The sequence below is a fragment of the Saccostrea cucullata genome, unplaced genomic scaffold (genome assembly GCF_032062105.1).
Source record: "Saccostrea cucullata isolate Sc308-1 unplaced genomic scaffold, CSIRO_AGI_Scuc_v1 ctg3859, whole genome shotgun sequence".
Taxonomy (NCBI): domain Eukaryota; kingdom Metazoa; phylum Mollusca; class Bivalvia; order Ostreida; family Ostreidae; genus Saccostrea; species Saccostrea cuccullata.
This window is the reverse complement of record NW_026937571.1, coordinates 52,102-78,465: the sequence shown is the minus strand read 5'-3', so window position 1 is coordinate 78,465 and position 26,364 is coordinate 52,102. Positions and strand designations below refer to the sequence as shown.

General features: G+C 33.7%; 2 protein-coding genes and 1 non-coding gene across 3 annotated transcripts in view; 2 read left to right on the top strand and 1 right to left on the bottom strand.

Moving 5' to 3' along the window:
• Positions 1-6: 6 nt before the first annotated feature.
• Positions 7-4,822, top strand: LOC134248411 (ribonuclease P protein subunit p20-like). The gene is made up of 2 exons (XM_062730816.1): positions 7-119; positions 4,349-4,822. Exons 1-2 carry the CDS (start codon positions 64-66, stop codon positions 4,767-4,769), a joined length of 477 nt encoding a protein of 158 aa, XP_062586800.1. The 5' UTR covers positions 7-63; the 3' UTR covers positions 4,770-4,822.
• Positions 4,823-5,668: 846 nt separating this feature from the next.
• LOC134248414 (WD repeat-containing protein 27-like) overlaps positions 5,669-26,364 on the top strand; it is a 30,102-nt gene continuing 9,406 nt past the window's right edge. Inside the window, exons 1-23 of the mRNA XM_062730822.1 lie at positions 5,669-5,887; positions 6,399-6,540; positions 6,673-6,797; positions 6,911-7,024; positions 7,231-7,483; positions 8,923-9,121; positions 9,265-9,368; positions 9,447-9,538; positions 9,711-9,895; positions 10,093-10,175; positions 10,730-10,826; positions 10,961-11,041; positions 11,217-11,326; positions 12,229-12,318; positions 12,524-12,696; positions 12,828-12,961; positions 13,057-13,151; positions 13,641-13,762; positions 13,851-13,948; positions 14,231-14,345; positions 19,898-20,168; positions 24,575-24,880; positions 26,183-26,284. Coding sequence (XP_062586806.1) covers positions 5,747-5,887; positions 6,399-6,540; positions 6,673-6,797; positions 6,911-7,024; positions 7,231-7,483; positions 8,923-9,121; positions 9,265-9,368; positions 9,447-9,538; positions 9,711-9,895; positions 10,093-10,175; positions 10,730-10,826; positions 10,961-11,041; positions 11,217-11,326; positions 12,229-12,318; positions 12,524-12,696; positions 12,828-12,961; positions 13,057-13,151; positions 13,641-13,762; positions 13,851-13,948; positions 14,231-14,345; positions 19,898-20,168; positions 24,575-24,880; positions 26,183-26,284 — 3,232 coding nt within the window. The 5' untranslated portion in view covers positions 5,669-5,746. The remainder of the gene's footprint in view (positions 5,888-6,398; positions 6,541-6,672; positions 6,798-6,910; positions 7,025-7,230; positions 7,484-8,922; positions 9,122-9,264; positions 9,369-9,446; positions 9,539-9,710; positions 9,896-10,092; positions 10,176-10,729; positions 10,827-10,960; positions 11,042-11,216; positions 11,327-12,228; positions 12,319-12,523; positions 12,697-12,827; positions 12,962-13,056; positions 13,152-13,640; positions 13,763-13,850; positions 13,949-14,230; positions 14,346-19,897; positions 20,169-24,574; positions 24,881-26,182; positions 26,285-26,364) is intronic.
• Positions 18,810-18,891, bottom strand: Trnas-uga (transfer RNA serine (anticodon UGA)). Its single transcript has one exon. It is a non-coding gene; the product is annotated as a tRNA-Ser (tRNA).

Here is a 26,364-nt window from a genome sequence, read left to right as displayed (position 1 = left end):
CTTACCGTGCCTCAGTGTATTTTGACTGCATTTAAATATTATTAATATCAAAATATCATTAACATGTCTGCGAGTTATGATGGAACAAGTAAGAGTAGTAGAGCTGAGAATAATGAAAAGTGAGTGCATTTGTCTTCTTGAACTTATTTTAGGGGAAAAGATTTTCCAATGGGACAGGATTTTTACAGGTTGGGCACAGTTCCTTTTTCGGGGAAGTATTACTATAAAAGGGAACTATTACTCTTTTCAGTAATAAAACATTACTTAATTGGGGAATTTTTGTCACATTTTTTAAATAATGCCTCTAATCCATTTATTAAATAAAAAGTGCATAAAAAATACAGTGTGATGTGTTTTATCTTTATCAAACAAACCTTGCTGACTGAAAAATTCGGACCTCCATTGCTGCAGACAAGAGTAAGATGAGATTTAATAATTTTCCTTGTTGATAAATGGTACCAAAAGTATGGAATCTAAGAAGGGCATTCGTTCTATGACCATTTTAAAAGAATGTCGTTTGAAATTTAATATTTCAAATAATTATTTTCATCTGTAAAAGAAGCAATGATATTTAAAATTATTATTACGATTTCATTTAAAGAAATAGTATAAAATTAAATTAGAACGAATAATCTCACGAACGGGTTAGCAAGTGCTGAACGTATCCATTATCACAATTTTAACACAGGTAAGCTACCGTAAGAAATCTATATCATAGAAATATTTCATCACTCTTTTTCAGCTTTTTGCAGCAATAAATATTGCAGTTTTGAGCACACATACACTTAATAGACAATAAATATTAGAGGATGTGAAAATATTCTTGCACTTTATCTTTTATTCAAAACAAACAAGAGAATAGAGACTAAATGAGTGAAAATTCCCGAATTCAGTAATGTTTTTATGCCCCGCCATGAATATGGCCGGGGCATATAGTGTTTGTCATGTCCGTCTTCTGTCCTTCCGTCTTTCCGTCCTTCTGTCCTTCTGTCCTTCCGTCCGTCTGTCTTCCGTCACACTTTGCGTTTAGCTCTGTTCAAAGCTAAGTTTCTTTGAAACTATCCAAGATATTTTCATCAAACTTCATATGCTGATAGATATTGATGAGAGCTATGCAACTGCATCAACATTTTTTGACCCTGACCTTTCCTTTGACCTTGACCTCGCTTTTCTTAAATTGGTGTTTAGCTCAGATTTGAACATACCATTCAAGTTGGTGTTATCAAACTTCACATGTTGATACAAACTTGCATGGATGATGCATCTATAGATGAACACTACCAGACTTGCTTCGGATGCTGGATCTGACCTACATTTTCCAGATAAGTGACCAGGTTAAAGTTTTTGGAGCAGGTCCATTTCCAAGGAACTATAAGCCCTACCCAATCCAAACTTTCATGGACGATGCATCTAGGGATGAACACTACCAGACTTGCTTCGGATGCTGGATCTGACCTACATTTTCCTGATGAGTGACCAGGTTAAAGTTTTTGAAGCAGGTCCATTCCTAAGGAACTATAAGCCCTACCCAAACCAAACTTGCATGGATGATGCATATAGAGATGGACACTACCAGACTTGCTTCGGATGCTGAATCTGACCTACATTTTCATTCCCAAGTAACTATAAGCCCTACCTGAACCAAACTTGCATGGATGATGCATCTAGGGATGGACACTACCAGACTTGCTTCAGATGCTGGATCTGACCTATATTTTAATTCCCTAATAACTATAAGCCCTGCCTGAACCAAACTTGCATGGATGATGCATCTAGGGATGGACACTACCAGACTTGCTTCGGATGCTGGATCTGACCTATATTTTCATTCCCAAGTAACTATTAGCCCTGCCTGAACCAAACTTGCATGGATGATGCATCTAGGGAAGGACACAACCAGACTTGCTTCGGATGCTGAATCTGACCTATATTTTCATTCCCAAGTAACTATAAGCCCTGCCTGAACCAAACTTGCATGGATGATGCATCTAGGGATGGACACTACCAGACTTGCTTCGGATGCTGAATCTGACCTATATTTTCATTCCCAAGTAACTATAAGCCCTGCCTGAACCAAACTTGCATGGATGATGCATCTAGGGATGGACACTACCAGACTTGCTTCGGATGCTGGATCTGACCTACATTTTTATTCTCAAGTAACTTTAAGCCCTACCTGAACCAAACTTGCATGGATGATGCATCTAGGGATGGACACTAACAGACTTGCTTCGGATGCTGGATCTGACCTACATTTTTATTCCTTAGTAACTATAACCCCTACCTGAACCAAAGTGATCAAATTTTATACACATACGAATTTTCATGTTGCTTTACTAAATATCCTTGGCGGGGCATTCATGTCCTATGGACATATTTCTAGTTTATTACTGAAAAGAGTAATAGTTCCCTTTTACAGTAATACTTCCCCGAAAAAGGAACTGTGCCCAACCTGTTTTAGCCCTGAATTAGAGATTGTATTATAATATTTTATTAAATTTGTAGTCATTCCCTATGCTCCTTTGATATTTCAAGTCAAAATTATCTCACAGTGAACCTCTACCACACTGGAGTATTAGCACAATACCCTGATAAAGGTTGATCAAGGTATTTTATGAAATGAAAATTAAAAAAAAGATCTTTAAAAATTAAATACTGAAAGTCAAGTTCTGAGTTGTTGTCAGTAAATTCACCCTTGCATGTAAAGTACTCATGCAAACCCAAAGAAATCAGTATAAAAGCATGTCATCGTTCTTTTATGCTGTCTTTTTAATACCAGAGTGCTTTTCATGCACGAGTGGACACACTGACAACAACTCGTAATTCGACTTTTAAATTTAATTTTTAAAGAATTTTTTTTGTATTTTCTGTACATAAAATACCTTAATCAAGGTATTTGAATGTAATACCTTGATAAAGCTATATAGCTTTAACAAGCTATATAACTTGATTAGGGTATTGTGCTGGACCTGATTAGTCCTTCTCAAACTGAACTTGCATGAATGATGCATCTAGGGATAGGGATTTTCTGGATGAGTGCCAATAATAAAGTTTTTGAAGCAAGTCCATTCTCAAGTTATTTTAAGTCATACCCAACTTGCATGAATGAGGCATCTAGAGACACCACACCAGAACTGCTTTGGATTTTGGAATTGGCCTTCGTTTTCAGTTGCAGCAGCATTGCCAATTTAAATTTTTGGAACAGAACCATTCTACCTAGACTAAAGATGACATTACTAAATTTGCTTGACTTGCTCCACATTTTCCAGATGAGGGAACATGCTGAAGATTTTGCTTAATGTCCACTCCTTAGTAAATTCGAGCCTCACCTTTACCAAACTTGCATGGAAGATACATCTAGGGATGTACATTAATTACCTGAACTGCATAGGATGATGGATCTGACCTACTTTTATATAAAAGTGTCCAGCTTAAATTTATGAAGCAGGTTAATTCCCAGGACTACCTTATCTACAGGGATGGTCCATCTAGGGATATTAATACCAGCCTTGCTTTGTTTGCTGTGTCTGAACTACATTTTGTAGATGTCAATTGTCAATTTTTTTTATGCCCCCCTTCGAAGAAGGGAGGGCATATTGCTTTGCTGCAGTCTGTCAGTCGGCTGTTGTTCCACTTAGTTTCCGTTCATTTTCTTCACAACCGTTGCACATACTGAAATGAAATTTGGTATACAGATATATCAGATGAATATCTAGATCAAGTTTTGTTTTGGGTACAGTTGCGCCATTTTTAATAGAGTTATGCCCCTTGGATTTAGAAAAATTCCATTTATTTGCAGTTTCTGTTCATTTCTTCACAGAGGTTGCACATACTGAAATTTGGTATACAGATATATCAGATAAATATCTAGGTCAAGTTCTGTTTTGGGTACGATCGCACCATTTTTGACAAAGTTATGCCCTTTTGGACTTAGAAAAATTCCAATTTGGGGGAGGAGGCCTAAGTGTTTTACAAAAATATTTTGTATGGTGTAGATCTGTCCTAAAGTACATTGTACCTCTAAGGTCTTCCGTGAAGCAAACTTCTTGCATGATGCACAATATATAGAATGTATATTTTATAACATAAAATGCGATATGAATTAAGTGTTGCTTTTGTATTTGGACATAGGTTCAGTTCTTCATGATACACTATGTTCTATTTCAAGATCACGTTCTTTCTTAGATACATTAGCTCTCTGATATTCAAGTTTCTTGTCACCACTTTTATTTTATACATGAATCACTAACAATCTACTAAGTGCACTTCAAGATCCTTTAAAAAACTTTGTTACATGTTTTGTTATGAGAATATTCCAAGGTATTAACCATTGTTACTTTTATTGAAGGTCCACAAAAGACTTCAAGGAGTTGATAGACAAAGAAGAATATGAGTTGAGAAAGCGCCTCCCAAGGAAATTGCCCAAGAGGAAAACAGATGTGTATGTTACCAGAAAGACTAATTTTAACTGTCAGCTGGAGAGATCACAGAAAATCCTGGATTCTGAAAATGAGGTTTACATTCATGGTCTTGGTGCAGCAATAAACAGGGCTATAAACCTGGCCTTACAGTTACAATCCAAAGGTCAAGGTTCTGTGGAAATGTCTGCTCACACTTCAACCGTCGAATTAGTTGATGACCTTGAACCTCAAACAGATGACCTGGAAGCAGAAACTCAGTCAAGGAATAATTCTGCAATTCATATTAAGTTGTTTAAAATAAATCCACTAAAGGTTGAGCTATCACAAGACAAAGGTGAAGCATCATGATAATTATTGTATTTCGTTATATGAATGAATTAAATTTGAGTCATGATTTTAAAGTCTTGTTATAGTTTACAGAGTACTTTGAACTGTTCTCTACATGCAGATGTAAAGGAATCATTTTATAAAGAAATAAGTCAATATACAGAAAGTGTTCTTTCTCTTTTCGACCTTTTTTTAGAAAAAGTTCGGGGGATGGGATGGGGTTGGCATATGACACATAAGATATAAAAGATCATATTACTGTGGAATCATCAATGGTTTTTGGGAACCAGTGTTCGTGGATTTTGTGAGTCAACCTTATTCCCGGGGGGGGGGGGGGGGGTCTGTCCCCAGGAACCTGTGCTTTTTTTTTTTTTTTATTTCTCTTCACAGGGGACTCACTTCCTAAATTATCAATGAGTATTTTGTCAGATTTTTTAAATTGTTTTGTTTTGTGTTGGTTTTATTGTTTGTTTTTCAGACTGTTTTTGAAAGAATATTCGAAAAATGAATTCATACGACTAAGTCATGGAACGAGTTGTCCGAACCTGTCTAGAGATTGTAAACAAACTTTCACGCCATGAAAAAAGGTTCTTTGCTTTTTCCCTCTCGTTATGTCAGTTCGCACTGTCTTGTGACCTCCCTTGAAAATTTTAATGTGAAAGAGTGTTAAATTTTTCTTTGACACGACAAAAATTGTGAGAGAACAAGAAATCGGCTTGCCAACTGTGGATAGAATTTCCTCTGTTATAGGCTAGTTCTTCAAACCGGTGATTGTTTTTATGGTATAGGCCTATCCATTCATGATCTGTTAATGTGTTTATTAATCCTGATCATCGGACATTCCTAAGTTTGTTTGGGTTGATTGAACTTGTTTCTTTTATTGATTGAGTTAATTACATCTTTATCGTCTTTCTGCACAGGTCTTGATCAATATGATTATTTTCAACCACAAAAGACATATTCATGAATAAATTATGAAGACAATTTTATGCCAGTAAATGAAAATGGAGTATGTAGAATGTATGAAAACTGGGTACAACCCTGCCCATGTTCAAGTGGCTTGTGATGGAATGTTCATAGGACTGCCATTGACAAGAACAACAGTGGGTGTTTGGAATGTACAAGATCCATCTGCTCAGGTAGTTTTAAATTTGTCAATTTTAATATGAAAGAATTAACTGTCTATCTGAAGTCTGATAAACTCATCCACTCAAGGAAAGGAGAAAGTGATATTGTAGTTTTGATGAAACGACTTCAATATATAGTAGAGAATAAGTACTTGAACAAGTAAAATTAATGTAAAAACTGACAGATTTATTATAATCAAACAGCAATATTTTATATTCCACTTAATTTTTTCTAGAGAATCCATGCCATGTTGTTTAATATTCTCTATATTTTATATAAAAATATTTACTGAAACCTAATTATTAGAAGTTTTATATCTTAAATGCATTGAATTGAAATGAGATAAATTTCTGCAATATACAGTAGTTACATGAAATTTCTTATAACTGAAAATGATTATACTAAAACATTTGAATTAATATTTTAATTTAATAAAGATATAAAGTGTACAGAATCTTGCTTATATCAGTACTACTTTTGCCATCTGAAGTTCTATTAAGTAATGAATATTTACATCTGTAGCCATTGAAACTTGAAGGACACAGGAATATTCTCACCAGTTTGGTGCTAGGGAATGTTTCAAAACCCAAAAGACTGTGTTCTGCAGCAGAAGACTACTTGATTGTGTGGAACATTCATCAGGCTCAGGAGAAGGCAGTGAAGGGTAGAGACATCAATCATCAATCAAAAACTTGTCATACTCAATTTATTCAAGAAAGTTTAAACAGTTTTGCTAAATTATTTTCTTCAGTATTTGATGTATGCATACTGCAGTAATTCATAGCTTAATTTTTAGATGAGCAGATAAAAGGCGTGATTATAGGTACAACACTTGGGTACATACAACACTGTGCATTTAGTCCTGATGATTCCCTTGTGGCAGCCTGCAATAATAATGATGTTCTTATTCTGCGTTCTAATGTAAGTTTATTAATTAATAGACAAATTACACAATTAACAACAAATTCACAAACATGCAAGTGCTGACAAAAAGGCATATTTCGTCTGTAAATAACAGTTTCCATTATTTTCAGAAATCGGAGGTAATAGCTGCACTAGAGGGCCACATGAATCGAGTCACTTGTGCTGAATTTTGTCCTCATTACTCATCAACTCTAGTCACAATATCTGAAGACAGAACATTCAAGGTTTTGACTTGTTTTTATGTTTTGTATTTATATGCTCTTTTTCTGTTAAAATTCATTTGTAAAACATGGATTTGATATTCATTTCTATCAAGAATAAATTGTCATGTATCTAATATTTTAAATTGTATCAACAGGTGGGAAATAAAGATCCTTTTTTGTTCATTTTACCCAATCATATCTCAGTGCATGATGATCACTTTTTATAGGTATGGAACATAGCAGACCTATCACTGGTCTACCAGTCCACCATTATCACTGCCTCCCCATTCATCAGCATGACCATGAACTTTCACCTACCCCAGGTTGCCATAGGAACGGCGGATGGGATTGTGAGAGTATTTGACTTGTCTGATGGAAAAGATTTTCGGTGTGTTCATCAAATTAACATTGGAAAAATAATGGATAAATATCGCCTCAATAAAGAGCAAGCACTGCCGACACCAAGATCTTCAAAAGATGGTAATAAGAAGTTTGAATGTTTAGTTATACCAGTATTAATATGTTCAGTTCTCGGAAAACTTTTAAAGAAATTTATCAGCTCTTTGAATCTTATGTTTACTTTATTCATCAAAATGAAGCCTATTAAGCTAATTTTAATCTATTGGTCATAAAGAATAAAGAAAAGATTGTAACAGTAAAGATCTTAAGGAAAAACTAGCGTTATATTACAGGTCCAGTGAATTCTGTCACTGGTTGAGATCTTGTTGTTATATTACAGGTCCAGTAACTAGGGATGTGCGATTTTATCGGTATACCGGTATATCACATTTTTTTAATGCGTGATACATATCGTGATACAGAGACCTAAATACCGGTATTTAGTAGGGATGGGTATCGCCAAAAATTTCATATCGCGATATATCACGATTTTTTCCCACAATATCACGATAATATCATGATATTTTTAAAAGCAGTTTTTACAATGATTTTATATGAAAAGTCATTATTTTTCTAAAAAATATGCTAGAAAAACAAAATTTTACTTTCTTGAAATTTTTATGTACATAAAATCAATTATGTTTGGATGGTAAGATGCCGTTCTTTTCACTTTTTACAACATTTTTTATACTTTCTGTAATTGTAATTTGAAAGATTGAACAAATAAATGAATAATCTCTGAACTTTATAATATGTACCTAAAGACCAGTCTTTAGGTCTCCGTATCACTGTACGTATCACGCAACAAAAAAATCACGATATACCGGTATACCGATAAAATTGCACATCCCTAGTATTTAGGTACATATTATAAAGTCCAGAAATCATTTATTTATTTGTTCAATCTTTCAAATTACAATTACAAAAAGTCTAAAAAAAAAATGTTGTAAAAAGTGAAAAGAATGGCATATCCTACTATCCAAACCAATCTCCCATGCAGAGTTGTCGTTCGTTCCTCTCTCAGACACCTCTGCAATGGGCTCAAGTCAAGATTTTTGACATACAATATAAAATGTAATATTTGCAAGATTTTCCCAAATTAAAATAACAGTTCAGGATTTATTTAGTAAATATCTACCTCAAAACTCAGACATAACACCATAGCAATTGATTTATAATGAATTAAAACAAACGCACTATTTCTTGTGTTTATCACTGTGATATACGCGAGCCAACGACAGAGGTGAATGCATGAGCCGATGGTAGAGAGTGCATCCACATGATTAATTTTATGTACCGGTACATAAAATTTTTTTAAAAAGTGAAATTCTTTTTTTCTAGCGTATTTTTATGAAAAAAATGACTATTTATTTAAAATCATTGTAAAAATTGCTTGTAAAAATATCATGATATTATTGTGATATTTTGGGAAAAAATCGTGATATATCATGATACGAAATTTCTGGCGATACCCATCCCTACCAGTAACTATCAGTAGTAAGTGATGTGTTATATTACAGGTCCAGTAACTATCAGTAGTAAGCCCTCCTATCAGAGACGAGGAGACGGGGGAGAGCCGAGGGAGGAAGTGTCCGTACAGGACGTGGCAGAGACAGGATGTGCTGTTCTCGGTCTCTACTTCTCCTGGGTCCCAGAGGATGACAGAGGAAGCTCCGCTCGATCTGTCGGCTTCCTACAGCGAGCTAACACTATGATCAGGTACATTTAACAGCATGTTCCATACACATCATTGTGATAAAACTAAGCTCATATATCATTATTTCTTGTGTTTTTTATATCTTGTCAAAATAGAAATTATTATTTTTATTCGAATGTCTTTAATTTTGAAATCTGTTTTATAGAGACCTCTTCAGTGCTTCTCCTATGTTAGTAGTTGGTACTACAGGAGCAATTCTTCAAATAAATGCCAAGACAATGGAAGTTATCCAATATTTTGATCTACAAGGTGCATATATTTTTTGAAGTTTTACCTATTAAAATTTGAAGAGCTATTACATGAGTTAACCTGTGTTTTCTTCCATAGATCCGATACCTCCAACATCAGATGGTAGGAAGGAAGTGTGCATTAACAATGCTGGTTCTGCTTACTTCAGTCAGGGGGAGGAACCAGAAAAGGTCAGGCTAAATACAACAGCACAGCAGAAATTCACAACTTATAGTCAACAGTATAGAGATGATCTTGTAAAGTTTGCTAACGATGTCTTTTCACTAGTAAACAAGATAGATACCAGTCTTATGATACTGTTGAGCTTGTCTTATTTTGAGGATACCTGTATATTGATTTCAGATATTCTGTGTCATTGGTAGCCATTTTCAGAATCATGTTCATTTATTGAAATGGGACCATGCCACATCAAGATCAAAACCCTACAACTTTAGCTCAAGTATAGAGGATTTATCAAGCCTCTCTTCCGAACTGCCAGCCAATCAAACGTCAGACAATAAATCACCCAATTTAACTGTACTATCCAGGTAAACTCCAGACTTCTAGGATTAGTACAATGAACTTTTGTACATATATCTAATTGACAATTTTATCATTTCTTCATTCTAGTACACTGTTGTGATTATTTGTATGATGTTTTGTTGAAATGGGAGAGGACAATGCTGAGATGAAGATTTATTTATATTGTACAGATCTGTACTACAATAATCTGCTCTACTTGCAGTGATCCCATGTTGCCAAATTCAATCCTCAAACAAGGTCTGGTTCCTAAACAAAAAGAAGAGGCCTCCTCTAAAAAACAGAAAGGTGTTTATTAATTCCAGAACTGGGTGATGCATTTCAGAAGTTGAAGTTTGGGTTTATTAAAATCTGTTACTATAAATGTACTTAAACTGTTATGGCAGTATTCATATACAGTTCAACTTCTGTATCTCGAACATCGATATCTCGAATACCTTGGACATGTGAAAGTGATTTGGAAGTCCCAGTTTCTTATTCTGACTTTAAATACACTACTCTGCCCTGGATATCTGGAATCCTTTTCCTTGTATGTCTCAAAGTTTTTGATTGAGTCTGAGATTAAGAAGTTTGACTGTATTTTGATCATGCTGTTTCTTGTCGGCTTATTTATGCACACACCAAAATATGACGAAACCAATACATGTACATGTCTTCGTTAAAACTTGTATGTTAATTTAATGTTAATGCAAATCAATTGAAGAAGATGATTGCACTAAATTTTGAGTGCACTCATTTATGTCAAGCATAATGAAATAGTGATTAAAACACATTAAAAGTAAAATTGATAAATTAAGCAGGTGAAAGAGTTGATGTAATGAAAATTGATTTTATGCAAGCAGGGTACCTTTCTCCAGGAAAGCAAGGTCAAGGTGTGAAAGATCAACCCCTGACTTTTCAGAGTAAAATCAAGTCATCAGGCTACACTGAGGCTCCCAGGTAATTACATTGTATGATTGTACGGTCACATTTATGTCTAGTTGTAATTGATACTAAGGCAACAAGGGACAGCTAGACTTTTCCTACAATGTATGAAATGTCAAAGTTTTGATTGTTTTTTATTCTCTTTTAAGAACAACCATGTTTAAACCAAAAACAAGTTCTACAAAACAAACATCCACAATTAAAAGGAAACAATCTACAGATTTACTAGAGTAAGTGGTGACATAAAACAGAGTAATTTCTTATAATTAATATTTGTATTATAAAAGTGTTGTTGAATATTTTCACTTTCAATGGGCACATTAACTTAAGTTCTTTTTTTATGCTTCTTAGTATATGTAATGTTTATTTATTAAGTATTTAATAAGACACTATTTTCCATAAAAGGAATGCTTTAGAGAAGGAATACCCTGCCAATCCTGGTCCTCCAAAAGACTTTGTGTGTGGTTGGGAAGTTGCTGAAAGACCTACTCCTGTTAATGCAATATCTTACTCTGGTATGTCTTCAACTTTAACATCAATACTCACTTTTACATGTTTTTATTAAAATTCTTTTTTGCTCCCTTCTGCAAAGTCAAGATAAGCTTATGCTTATACCCTGCAATGAAGTTTTAGGAGCAAGTTTCATTTCCAAGTTACTGAGCCCTACCTGAAAAAGGTAGGTGAGCTTTGTAATCTTTGATTACTCATATTTATGCCCCCCTTTGAAGAAGGGAGGGCATTTGCTTTTCTCTGTTTGTCAGTCGGTCGGTCTGTTTGTCTGTCCGTCCACCAGTTTCCATTCATTTTCTTTGCAGAGGTTGCACATACTGAAATGAAATTTGTATGCAGATTTATCAAAAGAATATCTAGATCAAGTTTTGTTTTGGGTACGATTGAGCAATTTTGACAGCGTTATGCCTCTTGGATAGGGCTGGGACGATACAACTTTTTCTATATCGATACGTATCACAATATTTGAGCCACGATACGATATGTATCACGATATGTTTAATTGCTTATAAAATCTTTTTTTGCATTGAAATAAACAAATTATTTCTTTGCAAATGAGAATAATTTATTCAAAATTGTTGCTTATGTGTTGTAAAACAAAAATATTTGACTCAAGTGGTGTTTATTATTTATTTCATATCTTTATTTATATTTAGCTTGTTTATTTTATATATTTAACCCCAAATGTTAAATAAACAAGGAAAAACAGAAGTCAGATTTTTTGGGGGCGACATTTCTTCATATGTATCGATGTATGTGTTTCATCCTCACATATATCATGATATATCGATATATCGTTCCATCCCTACTCTTGGACTTAGGAAAATTCAATATCCAAAAGGAGGGGGGGGGATATGTGTTTCACAAACGTCTCTTGTTCATCATTCCATTATGTGTGTATTTATAGGAGATGGCCTTAGTCTAGCCTGTGGTCTTGCCAACAAGTCTGCCCAAGTGTTCAAAATTCCATACAAGGAAAAGAAAAGTTATAGTTTAGGTAACTCATAGTACAAGTTTTCACATCCTAAAAACAGAATGTGTGTTTGATACATGTAAATGCTTCAACTCTTTAATTGACAATGAAGTTACATGTACATGTAGTTCTTGCTTATTTTCATATTTTTCTTTCCTCTGCAAAAAATTGCAATTAAATATAAAAATATTAGATACATGTATATGCATCAATATTATGTACATTGTAGCTCACAACCACATTGTAAATGATGTGCGATGGAGTTGTGATTCCAACTGGTTGGTAACAGCTTGTGATGATAAAACAGTAAGGCTATGGCAACGGGGTCAAACTGAGGCTGTCCTCACCATAGCAACCAAACTCCACAACCTAGCAGAAGGAGAGGGACAAAAGAAAGACAAGGTTATTCTTTAATTAATTATCACAGATGCTTAATCTGCTCCTTTGTATAGAATTGTTAATGTTAAAATAGTACAGTTCTGGGAGTTTTTCATTCTGTGAGCTATATAAGGCATGTTTATGTTTTTAAATAGGAAAATGCACCATTTCCTAAGGAGATTAAAAATGCCCAGTTCTATTATATGGACCGGTTCCTGATATTAACCTCCTCTAACACACTGTACATGTACAAATACCACCTGGATCCCACTAAACAAGATATCAAAAGGTCAGTGCCAACAACAAAATGGATATCGGTATTTTGAATTTAAACTACCCGGTAGCTTTCATGCTAAAATCATTCCAATTTTCATTGATATCTAGGTATGTGAACAAGAGTAAATTCAAGCAAGTTCAGTCCTTCACAGTGGATGCCCAGTACATCACAGCCATGTCTGCAGTAAACGATTTCTACTCCTGTATCCTTCCTAGACACTTCAGCTGATTGGAAGTTAATACAAAATGTGTAATGCTACTGCATCATTGCAAGCATAGTTAAGGGAGATATAAGATCATGTCTTTCTGCTCTACAAATCATGATTATGCCTTAAATTTGAGAGAAAAGGGCTGCATATAAACTAGACTACTAGAAACATTTTCTTTTATAACTGTGGGTGGTCATTGCATTAAATCATGACTATTTGGTAAATCAATGTCATAAGAAAGACTGTAAAATATATTTCAAGGCTTTATTTTTTTATGGAGAAACCTTATCCTTGATATCAAGTTGTTTATTTAATTTATTTTCTAAGACCTGCATGGGGTAATAGTGACTAGTAAATAAATATTCACTTAACGACAGTTACCGAAAAATAGCCCTACTATAGAGTTAAAATGGCAGGGAATGGGTATTATAATGGTCATTCCTAAAGAAGTTTTTGAAAATAATTTCTTCAATTCTTACTAAGACATAGTGATGTGTGCTGGCAGTAGTAAAACACTAGAGGTGTATGACATGAACATAGGCAAGTGTGTACGAGTCATCTCTGATGTCCATACCAGACCTGTTCATTGTATAAAACAACATGAGGTAAAGTCTCATTAATAGCAAATCTGAATAATCAGTTTTTGTATCTTTTATGTTTGAACATTCCGTAATTCTTCATTTGTGCTTTTAGGGATCTAAGTTTGTCTCACACCCACGTGATGCTTACGATTTATTCCTGACATCTGCAGCAGGTGACTGCATCAAACTCTGGGACCTCCGCGCAAACAGGTCAGAAATTAAAAGACATTCTGGTCATTTAGATCCATTGTGTTTATTGTGTTTATTTAGAGTAAAATTTTCAAGTACTAAGCTATAGTTATGGTACATACAAGGTAAAAGTGTACCATTAAAGTCCAGGAGGGAATTTAAACCCACTTATAATTTCTGAACACATCTGTTAAATTGGCATTCAGCTAGCTCGTATGAATTCCAGAATGTTGCCATGGTAAGAGGTTTCAGTTATTTGATGTGAAATGAAATATGATATTGTATACATTGTGTGAATTACAGATGTGTAAGAAGATATGAGGGTCACCTGAACAGATCATTTCCCTGTGGAGTGGATCTAAGTCCTTGTGGGAAATATGTTGTCACAGGTGCTGAAGATAAATGTGTAAGTATAAATGTAAATTATTAATATTTTTACAACAACAAAACAATTACTCTTTTGCCTAATTCAGTCAGGAAAGGTATTTTGCCAATGCAATCTCTTTGTAAATTAAGGTCTGTCACTATAGTTGTGAACATTCTATTGATGATTTAAAATTTATTTTTCTTTTGTATTGAAAAATGTTTGTGTATTGTTATAGTGCTTGTCAAATGATGATTTAAGATGATTGTGTATCGATGATTTTAAGTGTATTGATAATTTTAGGTGTATGTTTATGCGTTAACATTTGAACATTTCACCTGTGTCTTCTCTGGCACCACTGAACCAATTCTCAGGTTAATAGCTGTAAATTTATCATATATCATCTATGGTTAAATGGTTACTAACAAAAATTGTGAATTTCATCTTTTTTGCCCCCCTGATGACCGCCTGGGGGATGGGAAGCAAAAACCACTAAAATTAAGTCAATTTTGAAATGTCTTCTTTTCTGTTCATCTCAGGACATCAAGCAGTCAAACTGTTGATAGTATGATTTTAAAATCAAAACTGTCAATGAAACACCTTTTCATTTTGAAGTCCAAAATTGTTTTGAAATTCATGGCCCCAGGGTCAACAGTTTGGTGTTACAAGATACCTGGGTATGCTATTGATTATATAGCGAAAATGCAATTATTTCTTGTGAAAATTTATATTTACTGCAATGTGTCCAGATATTAAATAAACTAATTTACACTAAATGTATTAAAATATTATACAAAAGTGTGTTTGTGTGTTCAGGGGTTCTGGTAATTAACAAGGGGGTACTGTATTGTTTATATAAAAAAAATGCACTTTATTCTTTTAAAAGGTGACATGAAAATGTAGGTATTTATATAAACTAATTAAACTTATTATGTCGAACTAGGTGCTTCTACCAAAATTGTGAATTTTATGGCCCCAGGGTATCAAGGGTAAAATATTTAAAGAATCAAGTGTTCAAAATCACTTCACCATATCCATTGTATTATATATCGGTTATAATACATTCACATATATGAAAAATCTTTTAAAACAGGAAAGTCTCTACTCCTATCAAAAAATGATTTTGAACTATTTATATAATTGTTGAATTTGTTATAACGAATTAAATTCGTTAAAACAATATCTTTGAATTCGTCATAATGAATTTAATCCGTTATAACAAATTTGTTGAATTTGTAAACTCGTTTTAACAGATTCTAAAACTTGTTATAACGAATTTAATTTGTTTAAACGAATTCCATAATTTGTTATAACGCATTAAATTTGTTAAAAAGAACTCGACAAATTGTTATATAGAATTCATATATATTTTTCTATAGGCCCTGGTTATTGAATTTGATTAAGCGAATTTAATTCGTTATAACAAACTTTGGAATTTGTTTAAAGGAATTAAATTTGTTTTAACAAACTTAAGAATTTGTTAAAGCGAATTTAATTTGTTATAACAAATTTTTGAATTCGTTTTAACAAATTTAATTCGCTATAACAAATAAAAGAATTCTTTATAACGAAATCAGCAAATTTGTCATAACAGATTACTCAGTAAATTCATTATGATGAATTCAAAGATATTGTTAAAACGATTAAATTCGTTATAATAAATCGCTTAAAACATCGTTATATCAAATTCAAAAATATTTGAAAGTTGTTGCATGGGCTTCCGCTGAAAGAGACTTTCAACTCATTAAGGCAACAATTAATTTGTCACTAAAGTGACCTACTGCCACTGTTCTTTATCCATAATGTATCATCCATTAATCATTGAATGTTTTGAATTTTTTCCGATAATACTATAGTATATTGGCCGATTATCTTCAAATTTCATAAGCTACTTTAAGTTAGAGATGAATCTAAATTGTGATTTAAAAAAATCATTTTACCCCTAAGACTGCTTTGGGGACATGGCAAAAACTTGCTAAGAATAGCAAAATTATCAGAAATCATTTTCTCTATATCATTTAGAAGCAAAACGGAATGTAGGTATGCATGGTTAGAAAAAATGACTTTGTCAAAATGGTTTCTTTTGCCTGTTCTATTTTTTTTTAATTTAATCAATATTTTATTATGTAAAGTAAGATTACATAATTGGATTGGACATCAGGCATGGCCTATATAAGTCCTCTCCAAGGTCAAGGTTACAAATGTTAAGAACTGACAAAAAAATACAATGATGAAAATATTCCTTATAAGTTACATTAAATTCTTTTGTTAACTAACGGTGGGAAAAAAGGGGATAAATTGAATTAAATTATACAGAAGAACTATTACTAAGCTTAAATGCATATTCGCTATACAATATAATGACCAAAAAAAAAAATTCCAAAAAATGAAGAAAAAAGTGCAAACAAAACAGCAAAACAGAATAAGTAAAGTGCAAAGAACTAATATTTAAGAAAATACAAAATAGAAGGAAATAGTAACATTTAAAAGTAAATAAATTCAAGCAATGACACTGAGTAAAGAGAAAGACAATAAAGTGCAAGGACAAATTACCAAGGACAAGCAAATTCAAAGAATTGTGGTCCCCCGCTTTCGGTGTCTTTGTGGGTGAGATGTTATCTTTTATGACATATTGTGTGTAATATGAACATCCTATCATATGTCATGTATTTAGAAAGTAACATTGAAGTTGATTTTTTAAGGATGAAAACCCTAATCCTGACCGTTAAAAAGTTATGGCCAAAGTATAAAGTTTTTTAAAAAGTAGGTCAACTCCAAGGTCAAGACCAAAGGGTCAAAATTGTTGATATCCAATGAAAGGTTTTCTCACAAGGATAACATATGTGAAGTTAAAGCCCATTATGTTCAAAATTTATGGTCAAGGTTATTTTTTGTGTGTTCTTTAAGGTCAAGGTCAAAAAACAGTTGTTGATATCCAATAAAAGGACTTGCCACAAAAACACATATTTGAAATATAATATCCAGTATTAAAAAGGTGAAAAGTTGTGAAAATGTAAAAGTTTTTTTTATAAAAGTAGTTAAAACTCCAATGTCAAGGTCAAAGGGTAAAAGTTGTTGGTATCCAATGAAAGATCTTCTCAAAAGGAAAACATAAGTGAAGTACGAAAGCCCTAGCCCCCACCGTTCAAAAGTTATGGTCAAGGTTAAAGATTTTTCATAAGTACGTAAATCTCCAAGGTCAAGGTCAAAAGGTAAAGGTTGTTGATATCCAATGAAATGTCTTGCCACAAGGAATACATATGTGAAATATAAAAGTCCGACTATCTACTTTTTAAAAGTTGTGACCAAGGTTAAAGTTTTTAAAAAGTAATTAAAAAAAGGTCAAAGATAAAAGTTATTGGTATCCAAGAGAGGTCTTCTCACAGGGATTACATATGTGAAGTAAGAAAGCCTTTGTCCTCATCGTGAAGTTATGGTCAAGGTTAAAGTTTTTTCATAATATATTCTCCAAGGTCAAGGTCAAAAGGTAAAGATTGTTGATATCCAATGAAAGGTTTTGCCACAAACAATACATATGTGAAATATGAAAGTCCTAGTACTTACTATTCAAAAGTTATGGCCAAAGTAAAAGTTTGAAATTTTTGTGTAAAAGTGGGTCAAACTCCAAGGTCAAGGTCAAAAGGTCAAATTTGGTGAAACCCAAAGAAAGGTCTTGTCACAAGGAATACACATGTGAAATATGAAAGTCATAGCTCCACTAAATCAAAAGTTATGGGCAAGGTTAAAGTTTTTCTCCATATCATTAAGAAGTAAAACGGAATGTATGCATGGTTAGGAAAATACACTCTTTCAAAATGTTTTCTTTTCAATCTTTTGCCTGTTTTATTACATACATAGCAGGGGGTTTATCCTCTTGATTATCATATTTATACATGTATATTATGAAAACTGATACACAATCTATGAAAATCTCTTAAATACCGGGTAAACTAAATGAATGGTAATTAAGAAAGGGCAGAAAAACTGGTCTTTATCAAATTACATCACTCACTCGTCTAGCTGTAGTGTTTTTTGCCCTCAGCGTAGGAGAGGTTCTTCAAGGGCCCCAAATTGTCATATTATTTTAATAAAGTGTAAAAATTTATGCACATAATGTCGGAAAAAATAATTTCTTATGTCCTTTATGTTTTGGACAAGTTATAAAATGCTTGGTCTTACTGGAAGAATTACCAAATTTAGAATTTTTAAAAAGTAAGTTTTTGTCTATATACAACATTTTTTTCTCTCACAAATGTTGTAAGTTTATCATATTTGAAAAAAAAGTAGAATCTATATGAAGAAACAAAGGCCTTTTTGAAAGGAGAACTACAACTTTTAGAGATCTTTTTCAGCTCAGCACACATGCACAACAGTTGTATCAACTTTTGAAGGAAAAAATAGTTGAATCAATATAAAGAAACAAATGGATTGATAAGAATAAACGGTATAGGAATAGATTTAATTCAGAAACATTTCAACCTAATGAGATTTCTCCAATCAAAAAGAAAAAAATATTTACGCTGCGAGCAGGGTTCGAACCTGCGCGGGGAGACCCCATTGGATTTCAAGTCCAACGCCTTAACCACTCGGCCATCACAGCTTGCAAATAGATGTTGTAAAATCTATTTATAACTCTTTGTCTGGGATTCATGAAATCTGCCGGCAGTTTACGTCGAATTATACCATCTTTTGATAACCGGTTAACAAAAAATGATCTTAATGAATACTTTTGCTTTTAAATATCTAGTTCCAATAGTGTTACTAAAGGCAGATCCATTTTTTTGTTAATTTAAAATTATCCGGAAAACTACATCTTTTAAGGTACTTCTTGACTTTTACATTGCTAAATAAATTTCCTGTGTGAATTTGTCGGCACATTTCGGTTCATTCAGTCATTGCCGACCTTGAAGAGTGGATCATCATTTTAAACTGAAAAGCAGGTAGATAAAATGATTCCTTAAATTGTGGAGGAAACAAAAATTTATGCGCTTTTCCCTGCGTAAACACACTTTTTTTTGTTCTTCGAGTTGAAGAACGAGAGGTGTACATGAATGTTAATGAAATAAATCTTGCATCATTGCAAACATCCTCGCAATGCCAGGGGTGTTCAGTCATTGAGTCAACACGTTGGCGTATTTCATTAAATATTTTAGGGCTTGCTTCTCTCATTAAAAAGCACCAATCAAATTCAAGCTTTCATAAACAGATAGATAATGTAAACAAAAAGGAATCAAAAGACAAATCATTACATAACCAAAAAGTCCACCTTTTTCATTGTGTATATGTAATATTGTTTTCAAAAGCTAGTGGGTCTGTTTGCCCTATCTACATCATACATGTTCACATGGCATCATATGGTTGTTTTCCAATTCCATGTACGACTCGCATGGTTACAACATGATCGTGTGATTTCGACTTGCTCATTTATACACGAGCATATTTTTAAAATTAATGTCAAGCGAAGTAATGAGTTTTTGATGTAACTCATTGTGATGTAGGCAACCTATTTTATACAATATAACATAAATCTTTTATCCAATCAAATGTCATATTACATTATTAAAGAATGTTCACTTTTTATTGCAGATGATCATAATTAATGAGAGAAAATGTGGCCTGTGATAATGGCAGCAGCAAGGACCTATGCACCATATGTGGCGTTTCCTTTTGCGGTAGTGGTGGGTTTTATAGGATACAATTTTGAGAATTTACTGGGCCGTAATGAAACCCCCTGGAAGGAGGAAAGTATCCAGGACGAAAGGCTGGACAGAAAACTGGACAATATGGTGAAACCGACGGTCACTGATGTACCGATGCTCAAGTCCAAGAGAGACATGCCCAAAACAGTGCTGGACAGAAATGATATCAAAAAACTTAGTGAAACCCATGATAGATGATTGTGTAACATTGATAGTGTTATGTATGCTTGTGATGTTTTTGTATGAATGAAATGCCGAATGTTATATGTTTTTTTAATAAAAGAGTAAGATCACATCATGTTACAATTCATCAGGTTGACTGGATGACTTTGGTGCTATTTTTGTCTTCTTAGTTTGCCCATTATTTACTGTTTTTTAATTTTAACTGCTTAAATTTACTTCTGTAGAAGTACATGTAATTGCTTATTTTGAGGAACTGGTCTCAAAAGGTAATAGAGTAAGAGTTAATTTCTTGAAATGACTTTACACAGGTAGATATGACAAACTACAGGATTACATGTACTTGTTATAAAAATCAAGTCCACATTTTTCCTCATCATTTGTGAACTTCATTCATGATAATTGTCACCTCAGGTCCTGGGGGTAACATGAAAATATGTTCAAACATCTAATGCTCTGGCAAACTGTTTTCATAAATATAATAACTAGACAACCAAAACCAAGAAAAAATCGTCAAATCCATGACTCCTGGATCCAGGCTATGGCAAAACTGGTCATTTATTTACATGTACATTGAACAGTTAAGTAACTGTTAATTTCTCTTTTTACGCGGTTAGCTAGCTAACCGCTTTATGGCATGGGCTCCAAAAAACCGGAAACTTCCATAAGGCGCTACCTATCGACATCGCTTTATGGCACGTAACCTTATCCTTCTGCAACCAAAACCGGAAATTTCCACAAGGCGCTACCTATCGACAACGGTAACTTCAGCAAAGCGCTTCCTATGATATGTATACTGTTGGCGTAATACGCCCCCTGGTGAGAGATTGACAATATGCTGTGTATGAAGAGTGGCTATTATAACGATTATATCGAATTCTTATTTAAGTATTTACCAAAGCATTGACAATACTTAGAACAATAACTTCAAAGAACTGAGAATTTGGTCCTTATTACATGTACATCGTGCGATCGCGATTTATAGCAACTGTTAGTTTATTTTTGAAAGTTGAACGATACGGTTAATTATACAGCAGGTTGAGGGTTATTATCATAGTTTGATTTTCCTTGCCAAAGTATTAAGAAACACCATTTATTAAGTTAAGTAATACCTGAAAAACGCTGTTATAAAAACACCGAATACATCTGTAAGGTTTACACTTTTTGCAACGTTTTTATGGAAACAATAGGATTACCTCCACAATGAAACGTTTGTTTTCTTCTCTTTTTTTCTCTGTCTAATAAACAGATTATAAAAGCTCTGCTTCCAGGGGTAAATTCGCCACCCCGTCTTTGATAATTTATTACAAACGATCATAATTAAGGGATCACTTACTTTTAGTTTTGAAAAAAAATAATGGGGCACTTAAAGTAGTAAAATTGATTTTGAAAAAAAAATGGATAAATATATATTAATCTTAATCGGCATTGTGATCCTCTTCTAAAAATCAACCGACATTATTATTCACAGAAGAATGAGGTATGAAAAATCTTGGCAATTAGCAAAAATTTAAAATATATACTAATGCTTATTTATAATTTTTGAAATTTTGATCAATTCCTAGGGAACGTATCATTAGCTGTGAAAATACTTTTTAAATTTGAATTTATCCAATTTGTCAATTATTATTTTGAGCGTTTGAGAAGAATTAAATTAAAATACAGGTGTTTAGAGGCACATTGATAGAAAAAAAAAATCGGTGTATATTGTTTAACCGACATATTGAAGAAAATGACATTGATAACTTCTTAAGTTACACTGACTTTTAGTGTACATTTGAATTTTTAAATGCTAGTATTGATTGATTAGACAACTTTCCTTTTCACATGTTTTATCTGAGAACAATATTGCATATAGAGTATATGGCAAATACACATTATATGTCCTTATCTAGACATACATGTATTGTGCAAGACTTCTTTTAAATGATTCTCATATACCATTTACATTATTCGAACATTTACTTGTTTGAAAAGTCAATGAAGTACATTTCATAAAGCTTGATAATCTTGTTTACTCACCAGTCTTCCCGTAGAAGTAGTAGTTCATAATATTTCTAAACGGAAGTATCTGTATCAAAATACAGAATGATCAATGATCGATTTAAGAAGAAAAACTGACTCCTGAAAGTTCAAGAGGTGGGATCCGTTGCCTAGAAGAAGTAAGCATCCCTCGTTGACAGGTTACACCCGCAGTGAGCCTACACATCTGAAGCTCTCTGATATCAATTCATTTACAAAGTCTCTGCTCAGCCATCCTTTTTCGCTGACTAGCCAGCTGTAGATCTACACTACTCCAAATCAATTAATCTAAAGAATTTAACTTGTCATTTTTTTAGTTGTTTGCTATAGTAGGCTTTACAATTACGTAATTTCAGATTCAATAGAGCATGAATTTAAAGGCAATTAAATTTTCAACATCAACATAATTGTTTTCATCCAGAGAACGATTGGATGCCACCAAGAGAGAAGTTTTAAAAATGCACTTCCTGTCTTTCAAACTGAAGAAATCTCATGTTTGAATTTTGAAACATGCATTTCAATCTAATTAAAATTTATTTAAATGTTCCAAATGCGCTACCGCTTCTCAAACATCTAACATCCCATTCGGGGTCACATCAGAGCGACCTTTCGATTATGAATACATGTACTAGTAAACACAAACACTTTGGCTATGTAGATTCAAGCCTCGGTAAACAATTCTCAAATTAATTCCACGGCTACATATCATCATTATTGATGCTGTCTTACGTTGATTTAAAGTAATTTTGGAATAAATTTCATGTATAGTCTGCAGTCTGGCATCTGAACGTGAATAATGCAAACGAAAGAGCGCAAACTATACAAGATACCCCACACGTCATACATAACACAGCTTTTGCAATGCATATTTTGTTTACTACAAAACTCCTCGGGTGTTTTGGTTCGGTGGTGAAAACAAGAAACCCATCTGAACTATAAGCCAAGATTTCGGAGGAACCATTTTCTTTGGCTAATCGAAGATTCACTCTTACATGACCCCAAATAGGATGTTGTTAGATGTTTGAAAAGCAGTAGCGGATTCGGAACATCTGATTTTAATTAGATTGCATCCATCTGTGACATCAGTTTGGAATGTTATTGGTTTTACTATTAAGTAAAGTATTACAAAAACAGAATGTCTGTTTTTTTTCTCTGATGGCATTGGACAAAGATATGCATACTTAAATATCATTTCATGCACTTTTTTCGGTACATATTAGATGGAAGCATGCTAACCGCTTTTCAGTACATTCAGTACTTTGATTTTACTGATGGACAGCTAGCTGACAAATAGTTATTAGTATTGTAGATAGCAAATGAATGAATGACACTTTTAAATTCATGCCCCCAGGCCGCAGGGTGCTACGCTGTACCTAAATATTTGAATATCCATTTTATCTTGGAAATCTTTCTTTCAAATGAGCATAGAGATCTCTAAAAATCATGCGAAATTCCTGTTGTCCCAGCCTTCGGCCTCTGGCAACACTTTCCTAGGTCTTCCCCACTACCTCAGCCTCAGGACAACAGTTTGTTTCCCTCGTAGTCATTCAATAAGTGTACATGTATAGTATTTGTGAACACATTTTCAATAAAATTTTGCGCAGCAGTATTGTCAGAAAATATTGAGAAAAATCAAACCGGTTCAGAAAAAAAACTTTACTACCATTACAGCTAGACTCGTAGAAACTTTAGAGGAGGGAGACCCCCCTATCGAATATCGCTTGACAAAAGAAATCTTATCTCGGTATTCTCACTCCAACTTAATTAAATTTTTTAATCAGTTTCTAACAAAAATTCCATGTACAGAAATTTCGAAAATTCGCGCTTTCAATCCTAGGAAATCATCATTTCATGTTACAGGTCGTTATTCCTTAAATGGAAAGAAAATATTGATTATCAATAGCACTGGCCTTTACAGAACGTGAGAAAAGCAAGGACGTCATAGGGTATATCGATCGTATCCATCTCTGAAAACAGCAGCGCCATTGTAGAAGAGGAATCTGTGAAGTTCTCTTAAAAAACTACTAGGAGGTAAGATAGTTTCATTTAAAATAAAACTAAATTATATGATTAAAACAACATTTACTTAATATATGGGAGTTTACAAGATTACTTATTGTTTCACTTGTTCTCAAAAGTGGACATTTCGTACAAGAGTATGTTGATGTACATATCCGTTTTTATTGATTTCTGACAACAATTGTATACACTGTGACCACCATCTCTTAATGTTAAATTTCGGATTGAATTTTAGTTGTAAGAAAACAAATGATCTCTTAATCACGTCATATGTAAAGAATCAGTATCTTTGTCTGGAGAGCTTTATGCTTTTTAATAAACGTACACCTTATATAAAACATTATATATTTTATCTGCACTTAGGTCTGATCATGGCCTTTGAAATGATTTTGACTGTTCTGGCCACATTCCTGGTGTCGGAGGCCAAAATTTCCCATGGTGGGTCCATGGGCTGGTCAGATCTAGGTCAACTGTACACTCTGGAAGACTTAAGAGGTGCTCTGGACAATGGCTACTATGACCTGGAGAGCAGAAGTTCTCCTAACGAGGACTGGTCTAATGTCGGATATCAGGAGCCCACACTTAATGACGACATCTTCAGCGAGGCTTCCATCAGGGACCAAGAATACCAAGAGAACAGTCCCCTCTGGGGGTACCAGTCAGTGTCCGGTGGGTCGTACATTTTATATAAAGCTCTCAAAACAATGCTTTTATTAGAAGAACAAATTCTGTCAATTATATACTCATTCCGTCATGGATGGCACGGATAGCAATTTGATTGGTTATCCAATATTATTCTTATTCCGTGTGATGGAAATGTTTGAGGCAGGCGATCAATAAGTCTAAGCGTCACAGAATGTCAGACCAAAGAGAAATTGAAATGACATTTCATACTGAATTTCTTGGATATCATTGATTTCAAATGGTTCGGATCTACAACACAACGCGGCGCATCTGTTAGTAGCTCCTCAGTACACTTCTCAGGTGTATGGAGTATCTAAAGAGAATCGGTCTGCAACTGATGAAAAAAAACGTATATATAATCATTATTAAAAATATATCAATTATTTACAAAATTGAAAGTTCTTCTTCTTCCTAGTATTGCGTTAACATTTACTCGTGTATTCATTTGTAAATAAAAATTGTTACGGTAATATACTCGTATATGACATTCTGTGAGACTGGAACCTGGTATACATACATGTATTATATATTGCTTGAATCTAGAATTTTGAAGTGCTATTGAAAATTTGCTCACTATTTGACATTGATTCGATACTTATATAGTATTAATTTCCCCACCAAAATCAAAATTCTTTCAAGGTCGACTTTGTTATTGACAGTAAGAAGTAGATACCCGAAGACGTGAGTGAGCAGGTTCCAATTAATCAGACTAAATGTATGTGGTTTATAGATTTAATACATTTAATACCGTAACCTAGCTTTTGTTGATAGGAATAATTTCCTCTCCCAATTCCACACAACCACGTCAAAATGTTACATAAAACACTGAAATAAATTCTTTGAAAAGATTATGGTTGTAGAACTTTTGCACTCCGGGAAAGAAAATTTGTACAGACATTGCTAGAGAGAACTGGCTCTCAGGAACATTCTGGGAATTCTAGCATGTCTCTTCAAATGTTTTTGTCTCGAGAGCTACAGTTCTGTAGCTACATGTATTATTTTAAAGATTTGGCTTAATGTTTGTAAAACCAGGATCGTGAACTAAAGTGGTCAATGAGTTTTGGGATATAAGATCGAAAAAAAAAATGGTTATTTTCGAAAGACACTGACAACGGAACGGAAGATTTTTAGAAAATTTGGCACAGTTGAGGTGACCCTCCCAACCCAGCAAACTGCATTTTTAAGTTATTCTTTATGTGCAATTATTATTTTGGATTGATGAAAACGTCTTCAAATGCAAGTCGAAAGAGGAGGAAAATCTTGTTACGTCACATTATAACATTACAGGAGGAACTGGTGACGGAAAAGACAATCCCAAGCAAGTCAAAACAGACAAAGTATTGCCCGCCTACTGCAATCCGCCCAACCCTTGCCCCATAGGATACACAGGTGCGTACTGTGATTAGAAAATTGAATTGATTTCCGTCCTATCCGTATTTCATTCTCAAGTCCCTTATCGATAAAAAGAA